The sequence below is a fragment of the Somniosus microcephalus genome, chromosome 23, assembly GCF_052327205.1.
Source record: "Somniosus microcephalus isolate GS21.2 chromosome 23, FLI_Smic_1.0, whole genome shotgun sequence".
Classification (NCBI taxonomy): domain Eukaryota; kingdom Metazoa; phylum Chordata; class Chondrichthyes; order Squaliformes; family Somniosidae; genus Somniosus; species Somniosus microcephalus.
In genome coordinates, this window is record NC_141009.1 from 7967076 (window position 1) to 7980256 (window position 13181).

At 43.9% G+C, this 13181-nt stretch overlaps 1 protein-coding gene across 2 annotated transcripts; it reads right to left on the reverse strand.

Moving 5' to 3' along the window:
- Positions 1-90: 90 nt before the first annotated feature.
- LOC147101621 (uridine-cytidine kinase 1-B-like) lies at positions 91-12598 on the reverse strand. Of its 2 annotated transcripts, XM_085965330.1 has the most exons (7): positions 12511-12598; positions 9711-9870; positions 8178-8274; positions 4656-4792; positions 4164-4258; positions 3657-3705; positions 91-2858 (listed from the first exon to the last, which is right to left on the reverse strand). In XM_085965330.1, exons 1-7 carry the CDS (start codon positions 12592-12594, stop codon positions 2611-2613), a joined length of 870 nt encoding a protein of 289 aa, XP_085821456.1. In that variant the 5' UTR covers positions 12595-12598; the 3' UTR covers positions 91-2610. The 2 variants fall into 2 exon arrangements, with proteins under 2 accessions (XP_085821456.1, XP_085821455.1); XM_085965329.1 differs by having other exon boundaries at positions 9711-12581.
- Positions 12599-13181: the final 583 nt, after the last annotated feature.

A 13181-nucleotide genomic window follows, 5' to 3' on the forward strand; every position in this document is an offset into this window, starting at 1 on the left:
TCATTAATTGATAGAAGCCAGGAATCAGTGGCTATCTGTGTTAAGCCTGGTGCTTATCATCCATTCAGGCAGGGAAAAAATTCTACCTCACCTGGTTAAACCATTTATTTCCTGCATAAGCTATTAACAGTAGATTTAAAAAGATATTGCCAACATATAAACCAGTCCTGTGACAAAATAATGAGAAATTAGCTTTTCACACTGATCTCTACAACCAAGGTAATGTATCCTTTTAGAAAGTGTTAAACAAAAAGCTTAGGGACCAAGATTCAACAAATGAAGCACAGGAGAAAGAAGTATCTTTTGCAGTTGGAAAGCCCCCTTAAAGAAGCACGTGTACCATCTCTCAATGCTTTCTTTGTGAGGAAAACCTTCTCCTTCTCGAGATGCATTTCGTATGAATTTGGAGCATTACAGATGTTACAACAGAGACACCGACATTAGAGATACTTCTGGACAGTGTCTGTTCCTCAGTGATTATTCTGGAGAGTTGGATTGTGTAGTGAGTACAAACTATTGTTTGTTGTAATACTGCTGTAAATGGAGTATTATCTTTCTTTCCAACTGTCACAAATAGTTGCTCAAACACTTTTTTTTAAGGCTCCAGACTCCAGTTAACTGTTTGAATATGTTAACAACTATAAACTAGAACGATGAGCAAAGCAAGACTGATCAAGCAAGTCGTTTGCGAGGACACTGCTATTAAGTAAGGCCAGGTCTCAGTGAGGCAAAATATATTCAATAGGTTCTCAAGAATTTCTTAAGTGCAGCGATGTTGAATGCTTCTGAAAGTTTCAGTCTGTTTACACTAATTCATAGCAGACAGTGTTTCTAGGAAAGCTTTCTGCATCATTGTGCACAGCAGGGACATGTGGGCTTTACTCAATGAATCCTGGATACAGGACGATATGTTACAGCATTACAATTTTTTTTTCTTTTAAACATTACTGTAATTCTAAAAGTTCTCTTAATTAACCTGAGTATGCAGTGATCAGTGGTTAGATTCTGAATTGATGAAACTGCAAATATCACTGGATTAGCATCAGATAATACCAGCTGATTCTTCAATCATATAGGACTGAAAAATGACAATCGGCGATTAATCCCATGTGTTATTTTCTAATACGGGTAAACACTAGTGGACAATGGAAGCTGCGTCTTTCAGTGTTTCGAAGAGCTTGCAGGACTCTTGGCTTTACAGTTTAGTTCAGTGCTAGAAGTGGGAAGACTGACGAGCAGTTCCCGCAAAGGTCTCAAACTGCACATTCATGTACGAAGTCTATAACATATCTGTAAATTATTAATATTGCCGTTGAAAATGTGCAAAAGATAGACGATTTCTTCATTTGCAGAAAAATAATGAATCTGTTTAGCATTGCACCTTATCTCCTCCTTTGGAGAACATAATACATTCAGACTCGCCAAAGTTAAAATAAGTTTAAAATGCAAGTTACTACAGAAGTAGACACTGAATATGATGAATACGGTGGCTACTGCATCTTGCCACAGCCGATGAGTTATTATCTTGTCATTTTTGGCAAGTTTTTTTTCTAATCGTCATCCCACACCTGGCCACTAATTGGACAGTTTGAGACTTTCAGAAACACATTTGACGATGTATATAACTCCATGAAAGTTCAGCACAGTGATGTTATTGGTAGACTTTGCTCTGTCGTGAGCTTCATTATCTATCACGAGCTTCATGCGAAAACTAGCTGGAAGCTAGACCTGTTAAAGTTGGATTGTGAGTGCGGCACTGGCGAGCTTTACGTTTATTGGGTAAGGACCGAATTGAGGGTCATAAGCCCTGGTTAGACCACACCTGGAATACTGTGAGCAATTCTGGGCACCACACCTTAGGAAGGATATATTGGCCTTGGAGGAGTGCAGCGTAGGTTTACCAGAATGATACCCGGACTCCAGGGGTTAAATTACAAGGAGAGATTACACAAACTAGGGTTGTATTCTCTGGTATTTAGAAGTTTAAAGGGTGACTTGATTGAAGTTTAAGATATTGAGGGGAACAGATAGGGTAGATAGAGAGAAACTATTTCTGTTGGTTGGTGAGTCTAGGACTAGGGGGCATAGTCTAAAACTTAGCCAGACCTTTCAGGAGTGCAATTGGGAATCACTTCTACACACAAAGGGTGGTAGAAGTTTGGAACTCTCTTCCGCAAATGGCAAATGCAGATCTATCAATTGCAGATTTAAAATTTTGTTAACCAAAGGTATTAAGGGATATGGGACAAAGGTGGGTATATGGAGATAGGTCGTAAATCCGCCGTGATCTAATTGAATGGCGGAACAGGCTTGAGGGGCTAAATGGCCTACTCCTGTTCTTATAAAAGATATTAGCAAATGCCAGGTAGAACTGATAGTTGTTGAACCGCCAGGGCCTTGGAAATGTGCTGAAGAAGGCAGCTGGTCAAAGATGAATAATGTACGACACAAGCATCGTCCATTATTCTGGAGTTTGTGCTTGATTTACCACAGAGGCAAGGGCAAACTTTGCAGAGCCTTTCCTTTCCTCAGGAGTTGAAATGATCATCTAGGAAATTATTTTGTGTCCTCTGTAGAAAGATCCTGATGAGCCATATGGTGGCCCCTCATTCACAGTCTGAACTGAGCTGCAGTTTGTGGGATTGTGGAAGCCTCGCATGAAGCGTTACTCAGTGGGGCCGGCAAGTTGGGTTCCAAATGGACACGTTTGCTGAAGTAGTTCACACTGTTGGTCTCGGGCTCTTCTGGACAGGAACGCTTCTGCTGTCTGCTGTGCCCACTCATTGGCTCCTGATGCCATTTGCACATCTCTCCAGTCAGACCATCTTGAATGTACTGTACAATCGTGTTAATTGCAACTAAAATGGAAAAAGAAAAAAAGTCCCTTTTATTCTATCCCTCATGTAGCGCACTCTCTATAAGACCCAGCACTGCCTTATCCTTGGACCTGCTCAAGCTTGGAGCTTTAGTTATAATTTACAATAAAAGCTTTTCCCTCTTCACCACCAGTCTCTCTGTAACAGTCTCTCTCTCTCTAACAGTCGTTCTATCTGATGGTAGTATCAGTGCTCTTCTGAACGTTCTTGTAAGCTGTAAATATGTCATTTTGCCCAATCTTCTTTTCTCCCTACACGCTCAATATGGTCAAATGAAGACTCGTTCTTTTTCCAGCCTCTGAAAATGCTGGAACTCGATTCCCTTGGTCATTCTTCCTCTTGCAGCCTACGGGCTTGGCTTGGCACTTTCTGATTTATTCTTTTTAACCTCGTGCCACCCTGCACTACGAGTTTTGGCCCTTCAACTATAGTATCCTTTGTTTTTTATCTAAAGGATTCTTAGTTAAGTGTCTTTAAATTTAAATGTTTATGAAAAGTAACCACAAAAGATCTTTGAGAGTGACTGCTGTTGGAGGGTTCCGAAATGCATCAGTCACATAACGTCTGTGATGGAATGCTATTTGAATGTAGGTTTATGTTCAAAGTTTCCATCCCAAAATATGCTAAGCAAAGAGGGGAAAAAGAGAGAGAAGAGGAGTACCAGCCCTGCAAACTACATCCTGCAATATTTAATCCTGGTGGCCATGAATTCTGTCGCCTCTATTTACCATCCGAATGAAAGGTAACTGCAAAGCGATACAAATTGCACACACAACTTACCAGCGTTGTCCGCTCCCCCTGTAATGATGACGTCTGCATATTTCTTTGTCTGCAATAAGACGGCAAATGGTTATGTACCGACTGACCCTAATTATTTACCACTCACTTTGATTCCTTTTATCCCTTCTTCCGTTCACAGTCACCTACAGTCACAGTGATTCTCTCGTGGTTTCTCTCACTTCTGCTGATCTAGCAGCTGACGGACATGGTCAGATGGAGCTGTCAGCCCAAGCCTCAGTGGCCCAGCTGACCACTAAAAAGACCCCTCGGTCCCGCTCACAGAGGTTGGGGTGTCAGTGCAACTACTGTATTACTAATGAACTTTTTAAACAGATTTGTATAGTATACTTTAATTTATCTGAACTCTTGTTGGTGTCCCTGGCTGATCCATTATTCAACAGTAGAGTCAGGGCAGGCATAAATGGAGAGAGATTGATGGGAAGCCACTGTGACTGAGAGGTGGAGAAATCTGAGAAAAGTGAATTTAAAAGTTCAACGGCAACTTACCGGTAAAGAGAACTCCTCAAAGGCAGGCTTCACAAACGTCGTATACTGAACCAGGATTTGTTCCAGGTCCCTTCCTCGCTTCGTATCTCGGAGTACTGAAAGTTATGGAAATGTTTTATCCCCTTATTACTAAATCACGTAACCGGATTCAATCTGCAAATACTGTCGGTGCTTTATGCTAGTTGCTGTGACTTCTGCTCCGGCTAGTAGGAGACACGGGTACTGACTGCATTCGGGAGGAGACGCGGGCACCGCCGGCATTCGGGACGAGACACCGGGCAATATTTCCTCTAAGCTGTGCAGCCGCGCAGTAATAGGTATGATCCCGCGCAGTCCGCTCACCGGCTTTTCAACTGCGTGCGCAGAAATTTAAAGGGATCACGCAGAACAAAGCGCAGCTTACAGGGAACATTGTACGCCGGCACCGGCAGCATTCGGGATGAGACGGGCACCGGCGGCATTCAGTACCAGTGCATTTAGAGTAACTTGTACCTCGGTTGGAGAGTCGTACACCAGCGTCCATGTCAACAAACAGTTTAAGGTGGAAGAGGTCTCTAATTGCCTGGTTGTAAAACACCAGTATTCCCTCAAACAGGACGACGTCGGCCGGGTAGACGGTTACTGGTAACCTAGGGTTTCAAATAAAATGATCACAAAAGTGGACAACACACCGAGTCACGCAATTCTTCAAAGACGGGGGGAGACACTGTCCACATGAAAGTGCATTGTCTCATTAAATTAAAAAAATTAAACAATTAAAGTTTCAAACCATCACCTGAACACCATATAGCCAGCAATTGAGTATTTTGGAGCTGGCGAACTAGAGTAATGAGCTTCAGTGACCATATCCTCTTGCATGCTTGTAACAACTCCATGGAAAAGCATTAAAAGGTGGAGATAGAAAGAGATTTGGGCATTCTAGTGCATACATCTTTAAAGGTACATGAGCAATGCTGTGAAGCGACAGCTAGAGCAAATAGGGTGTTGAGGTGTAGCCATAGGACAAGTGAGTATAAGACAAGGCATACTGTTTTGTCCTTGTACAAGACTTTAGTCAGGATGCACTTGGAATACTGAGTCCAATTTTGGTCTCTTCACATGTTGAATGATACTGAGGCTTTGGAAAGGGTGCAGAGGAGGAGCCATTAGACTAATTCCCAGTTTAAAGCATCTTCGTTATCAGGATAGGCTAAAAGAGTTGGGACTCTACACTTTAGAGAGGCGTAGACTTGGGGGTGATCTGATTTGAGGTTTATAAGAATTAGGAGCAGGAGTCGACCATTCGGCCCCTCGAGCCTGCTCTGCCATTCGATAAGATCATGGCTGATCTTCAACCTCAACTCCACTTTCCCGCACTATCCCTTGATTCCCCGAGAGTCCAAAAATCTATCGATCTCAACCTTAAATATATTCAACAACTGAGCATCCACAGCTCTTTGGGGCAAAGAATTCCTAAGTTTTTCAATCCTCTAAGTGAAGAAATTCCGCCTCATTTCAGTCTTAAAAGGCTGAAACCTTATTCTGAGACTATGGCCCCTAGTTCTAGACTCTCCAGCCTGGGGAAACAATCCCTCCGCCTCTATCCTGTCATTCCCCCTTAGAATCTTATATGTTTCAATAAGATCACCTCTCATTCTTCCAAACTCCAGAGAGTATAGGCCCAATCTGCTCAATTACTCCTCATAGGACAACCCTCTCATCCCAGGGATCAATCCAGTGAACCTTTGTTGCACCGCCTCCAAGGCAAGTGTATCCTTAAATAAGACCACCAAAACTGTGCCCAGTACTCCAGGTGTGGTCTCACCAGAGCCCTGTACAATTGTAGCAAGACTTCCTAACTCTTATACTACAACCCTCTTACAATAAAGGCCAACGGGCCATTTACCTTCCTAATTGCTTGCTGTACCTGCATGCTAACTTTTTGTTTCTTGTACGAGGACACCTAAACCTCTCTGAACACCAACATTTAATAGTTTCTCACCATTTAAAAAATATTCTGCTTTTCTATTCTTCCTACAAAAGTGAATAACTTCACATTTCCCCACATTATACTCCATCTGCCACCTTACTGCCCACTCACAACCTGTCTATATCCCTTTGCAGGCTCTTTTGCGTCCTCCTCACAGCTTACTGTCCCACCTAGCTTTGTATCATCAGCAAACTTGGATACATTGCATACCTTGCATTTAATTAATTGCTCTTGATTGTAAATAGCTGAGGCCCAAGCACTGATCCTTGCAGCACAAGTTACGACCTGCCAATCTGAAAATGACCCGTTTATCTCTACTCTCTGTTTTCTGTCCGTTAACCAATCCTCTATCCATGCTAATACATTACCCCCAACCCCATGAGCCCTTATCTTGCGTAAACTTTTATGTGGCACCTTATCGAATGCCTTTTGGAAATCCAAATATACTACATCCACTGGTTCCCTTTTATCTTTATAAAATAATGAAGGGAATAGATTGTGTTCCAGTTGACAGGTTAGGGAAGACCAGGGGTCACACATTTGAGTTGTGTAAGGCCAGATCTAGGTTCAATGTCGGGAGGTGGTTCTTTCCCCAGAGAATAGTGGACCTCTGGAACAGGCTGCCGTCTCGTGCGGTGGATGCTGATTTGCTGGATTCCGTCAAGTGAGAGCTGGACCTGTTTCTGGCTGGGCCGGAGATCACCTCTTGCAGAAGATAGGTACTGCAGGGAATTCAGGGCCAGGGTGACCTGGACTAGTTTTGATTGCCGAGATGGGTCGGAGAGGAATTTCCCAGATTTTTTCCACGGAGTCTGCCTGACCACCTGAGTATTTCCAGCATTTTTTGTTTTTATTATACAAGATACACACCTAGTGTCTAGAGGTTTAAAAATGGTCATTATTTCCATAGACTGCTGTGGCACATCAAAGTAGGAGATGGTTCAAGGAATCTTCAATTTAGCACAGTGAGAATGCAGGGTAGAGACAAAGTATGTAGAATGGTGCACTTGGAGCTTAGGAGGAGCAAGTTATATGAAGTAGTTTATTGGTGTATTATCCAGCTGAATGTTCGATGAACTTTTAATCAAACGATGTGATGCATTACCCTGCAAGAGCATCTTGTCAGTATCCAACCACCAGACGAGCTGGTGTGGAGGTTTAAACTGCTGAATTCATAAAGGAGATGGTGCTTTGGGTAAACTACATCAATTGCCATGGCCTGCTGCACCATTTACTACCAGCAGTTCAGCCACAGATAGACAAAACTTACTCCCAACAATGGCAAATTGTCTGGAGTGTGTGCCCTGGATCTTAAATCTATAATCATGGAATTGTACAGCACAGAAGGCGGCCGTTTGGCCCATCGTCTGTGTGTTGGCTCTTTGAAAGAGCTATTCCAATCAGTCCCACGTCCCCACTCTTTTCCCTCTAGCCATGATCTAACAAGCAAGAGGCTTAAGAAAATGCTGGTGTGACACTGGCCAAAAAGAGTTTGAGAACCGCAACAACAACAACTTGCATTTATACAGCGCCTTTAACACAGTAAAAACGTCCCAAGGCATTTCACAGGAGCGATTATCAAACAAAATTTTGACACCGGGCCACATAAGGAGATATTAGGATAGAAAGAGGTAGGTTTTAAGGAGCGTCTTAAAGGAGGTAGAGCAGCGGAGAGGTTTAGGGAGGGAATTCCAGGCCATTTTAAACCTAGATACAAGCCTACATTAAGAAGGGACTTTCAAAGCTCACTCCGCTACAAGGCCGCCATATATTCTGAATGAATTCCAGCTCTGGATGAGATGGTGGTGAGGTTTACTTGAACTCGTACCTCACACCGTCACCCTGATGCAGTGTTCAGTGGCCCTGTTGCGGCAATAATGTAGATAGTCTGGCACCGATCAATAAAAGTCCAAAATAATATTCCGGGGGTGGGGGGCCCCAATGTAAATAAAATCGTTTGTTTAGATAGCGGCTAAGGCAGGATGTCATCAGCAGCCAAATGCATTTACAAACACCTTTGGAAATTAGTAACATTTATTTCTTACCTAGAATTGGTGACAAAATCATAGTTAGGAACCTCAACTATCTTCCCATCCAAAATGTCTTTCAGTGTTTTTAACGCAAGTTCACTATCGAAAGCATCTGAGAATAAAATGTGTATGGATGTTATTACATTGTATAAAATGCAGGTTTTACGTCTGAGTGGTGCTATTTAATGTTCCACCATTAACAGCCGTACTATTCGCTCTCCGTATTTACTGACTAGATTCTATTTGGCGTTTATCATCCACTCAGGATGTATAATCATTTGCTTCACAGAGATTGTGTGTTCAACATCTGACGTAAAATTAATTTATTCATAAAAGTGAGCTGTATCCGCCCAAAAAGACCTGCATTTCTATAGCGTCTTTCACGAGCATCGGATGTCCCAAAGCGCTTCACAGCCAATGAAGTACTTTTTGAAGTGTAGTCACTGTTGTAATGCAGGAAATGTGGCAGCCAATTTGCACAGTCAATTTCCGACAGTGCAGCACTCCCTCAGCACTGCACTGGGAGTGTTGGCCTGGATTTTTGTGCTCAAGTCCCTGGAGTGGGACTCGAAACCACAACCTTCTGACTCAGAGACGAGGGTGCCACCCATTGAGCCACAGCGGACACTGATATTAAACATTCATTTCCCAAATGTAAACATTATGCTTAAGATACCAAAAAAATCAACTGAAATGCACCTTAAAAAATACACAATTTTTGCCGCCCTCCGAGCATTGTTCTCTGCATATTTTCACAGCTGTAAGAACAAACTTGCATTTATATAGCACATTGTCACATCCTCGACACCCCAAATTCTTTCATACCCAATGAATTACTTTTGAAGTGTAGACAAACACAGCAGCCACTTTTTGTACAGCAAGATTCTGCAAAACAAGATGACTGACCAGTTAAATTGTTTTGCTGGTTAATGTTGGGCAGATGACTGGGAGAACTTCCAAGTGTTGCATGGGATCTTTTACCTCCATCAATGTTCAGCACCTCCAGTGATTCAGCATTCCCTCAGTACAGCACTGGAGTGCCAGCCTGGATTACATGCTCAAAGTCCAGGCATGGGGCTTGAACATTAATCTGTACCATAGTAATCACAGAATCACAGAAACCCCACAATGCAGATAGAGGCCATTTCGGCCCATCGAGCCTGCACCGACACATATCCCACCCGATCCCCATAACCCCTACACCAACACATATCCCACCCCTATCCCCGTAACCCCACGTCTTTAATCCCCCGAACACTAAGGGTCAATTTTATCATAGCCAATCAACCTAACCCGCACATCTTTGGACTGTGGGAGGAAACCGGAGGAAACCCACGACAAATACGGGGAGAATGTGCAAACTCCACACAGTCACCCGAGGCCGGATTCGAACCCGGGTCCCTGGCGCTGTGAGGCAACAGTGCTAACCACTATGCCACCGTGCTGCCCTGGTAATATTTATGGACAAGTTAAGCTCTATGCATATGACACTCTGAACTGTGAACATGGTTTTTATATTATCGTTCTGTCATGCACTGCTTCATTTACCTGGATGATCAAAATTGTACTGTCCCTTAAGGGCCTTGTCGTGCTGATCAGGAGTAAGGATCTTGTAGAATATGTCCTGACTCAGAATGACCACTCTACGATGATGATTGTCCACCTTATTCTGGCCCAAGCGTTCCATTATCTTCTCGCATACTGTGGACTGACAATTAAATTGTGTACGTTTAAAGAGATTGCAGCTTTTTCTAGTTTCATTTTGTGCTAAACAAATTACATTTCCCCGTAATTCAATCACCATCCATCCCTCTAAAATCTTCTATATAGCAAGTACTAATATTCTTCTACTGTTGTCAGGATAAGTTACAAATCAGTATTACCATAGTCACTTGTAATTTATATTACTGTATTCATTTGTAATTCTGGGTCCTTCCAAGTAGCTATGACCCAACTACTCACTGAACAGTGGATAAATTTTAATAGAAATAAATCATTCCAAGTAATTATTTTTGTTGTGCACTAAAGTTGAAGCGTTTCCAAGGACCGATGAAATAAAAATGATATCACCAACTCTCATTACACCCTTCCCCGGGTACTGATCTGTATATTTTCCTTTGGGTACATGCACAGGAAAAAGTAAAAAATACACAAAGGAGAGTGATACAGTAGGCAGACTGGGCAGGGCTAAGAAGCACAGCAGAGGGGTTAGAATTGCCAGACACGTCACACTTGATGGGTGTGACTGCCACTGGCAGTGGGTGATAGTTGTCAGCTTCAATCATATCTTTAGGGTTCATAAGACAGTTATAAGACTAGTTAATCTTTCTTGTGGCTTATGATATCTGAGCCTGTCAGCTTTGAATCTCATTCTTATCTGATCTTGACATTCCTAAGCATTTCTTCAGGCCAGTACAAGAAATCCATTGCATTACAGCAGCAGTGTAAAGATAAAGGGCTGTTAAATAACAACAACTTATATTTATATAGTGCCTTTAACGTAATAAAACATCCCAAGGCGCTTCACAGGAGCTTTATCCAAAAGAAACAAAATTTGACACCGATTCATATGTTAGGGCAGATGATCAAAGCTTGGTCGAAAAGGCAGGTTTTAAGGAGCGTCTTAAAGAATGAAAGAGAGGTTTAGGGAGGGAATTCCGGAGCTTAGGACCTCGGCAGCTGAAGGCACGGCCGTCAATGGTGGAGCGAAGAAAATCGGGGATGCGCAAAAGGCCAGAATAGCCAGAGCACAGAGGTCTAAGAACATAAGAAATAGGAGCAGGAGTAGGCCGTTCGGCCCTTCGAGCCTGCTCCGCCATTCAGTGAGATCATGGCTGATATTCTGCCTCAACTCCATTCAACGGTCCTATCGCCATATCCCTTGATGCCTTTACTAGTCAGAAATCTATTGACTTCTGTTTTGAATATACCCAATGACTGAGCCTCCACAGCCCTCTGGGGTAAAGAATTCCAAAGATTCACCACCCTCTGTGTGAAGAAATTTCTTCACATCTCAGTCCTGAATGGTCTACCCTTTATCCTGAGGCTGTGGCCCCTGGTTCTAGACTCCCCAGCCAAGGGAAACATTCTCCCAGCATCCACCCTATCAAGCCCTGTAATAATTTTGTATGCTTCAATGAGATCCCCTCTCATTCTTCTGAATTCAAGAGATTACAGGCCTAGTTTACTCATACGACAGTCCTGCCATCCCGGAATCAATCTCATGAACCTGTGTTGCACTCCCTCTATGGCAAGTATATCCTTCCTTAGGTAAAGAAACCAAAATTGTACACAGTACTCCAGGTGTGGTCTCACCAAGGCCCTATATAATTGGAGTAAGACTTCTTTACTCCTGTACTCAAATCCTCTTGTAATGAAGGCCAGCATACCATTTGCCTTCCTAATGGCTTGCTGCACCTACATATTCACTTTCAGTGACTCATGTACAAGGACACTCAGGTCCCTTTGAGCATCTGCTTTCCCCAATCTTTCACCATTTAGGAAATACTCTGCCTTTCTGTTTTTTCTACCAAAGTGGATAACTTCACATTTATCCACATTATATTCCATCTGCCATGTTCTCGCCCACTCATTGAACCTGTCGAAATCCCCCTGAAGCCTCTTCACATCCTCTTCACAACTGACACGGCCACCTAGTTTTGTTTCATCAGCAAATTTGGAAATGTTACATTTAGTCCCCTCATCCAAAGTCTAGGGGGATTATAGGGCTGTTATAGGGCTGGAGGTGGTTAAAGAGATCGGGAAGGGCGAGGCCATGGAGGGATTTGAAAACAAGGATGAGGATTTTAAAATTGAGGCATTGCTTAACTGAAAGTCAATGTATGTCCGCGAACACTGAGGAGATGAGTGAGCGGGACTTGGCGAGAGTTAGGACACATATAAACATATATGCAATATTTACTCCAGCTGTGTACACGACTTTTTTGGGGGTGAGGAGGTCAGATTGTTATCACACTTCAGAATATCTAAACTAAACCATTGGAGAAGTGAACAAAATTAGTTTCCACTGGGTGGTTTAGGCACAGGATAGCAACAGGGTGGCAGATGTTTGTGCTCAAGTCTCAGCGGCGAGAGTGCTACCCACTGAGCCACGGCTGACACAGGATAGTAACAGCCAAGGCTTCAAGCTGTGCAGGGAGTTTAAGCAGCATCGGTAAGCTGACCGCTGTTTGTGGCCTGGGACCATTGCCAGGCAAGTGGGCAGAATGCCAAGGCAAGCTCCAGCGCCTGCCAGTGAAGCCAGCGGGTCAAGTATCAGAGTGCGCAGGATGCCCTCTCCCCTGAGCTGGGCTGCTGTGAGAATGATCGGAAGCCTTTGTCGCCATACTTTACCGCAGGATGTCCCCCCGCTGACTCCGACGAGGAAAGGTGAGCGCTTCACCTGCGTGCCCGCGCCTGCGCCCGCCTCCATCAATGTAGCGCCTGCAGGGAGAGCCGCTCATTGGCTCACTCGCTACACCCTGCACCCAATCCCACGCCGCCTGCAGCTCCGGCCGCTGTGAATGGCCGAGGGGCGCGCCAATCACCGGCGAGGGGGCGGGGCCAGCGGACCGGAGGCTCTGGACCCCAGGAAGCCCCATTACAGTCCTGGCACTCCGAGCAGTTGTTTCATTGTAGAATCTGGCAGCACAGCAGGAGGCCATTCGGCCCATCGTGCCTGTGCCGGCTCTTTGAAAGAATTAGTCCCACCCCTGCCCACCCCGCTCTTTCCCCCTAGCCCTGCAAATTTTCGCTTTCTAAGCATTTATCCAATTCATTTTTTAAAGTTCCTCTTGAATCTGCCTCCACCACCCCTTTCAGGTAGTGCGTTCCAGGTCACAAGATAAGAAATCGGAGCAGGAGTCGGCCATACGACGCCTTCGAGTCTGCTCCGCCATTCTCTAAGATCATGGCTGATCTTCAACCTCAACTCCACTTTCCCGCCCAATCCCCATTGACTCGCTTAGTAAAACATTTCTCCTCCTCTTCCCTCTGGTGCTTTTACCAATTATCTTAAAT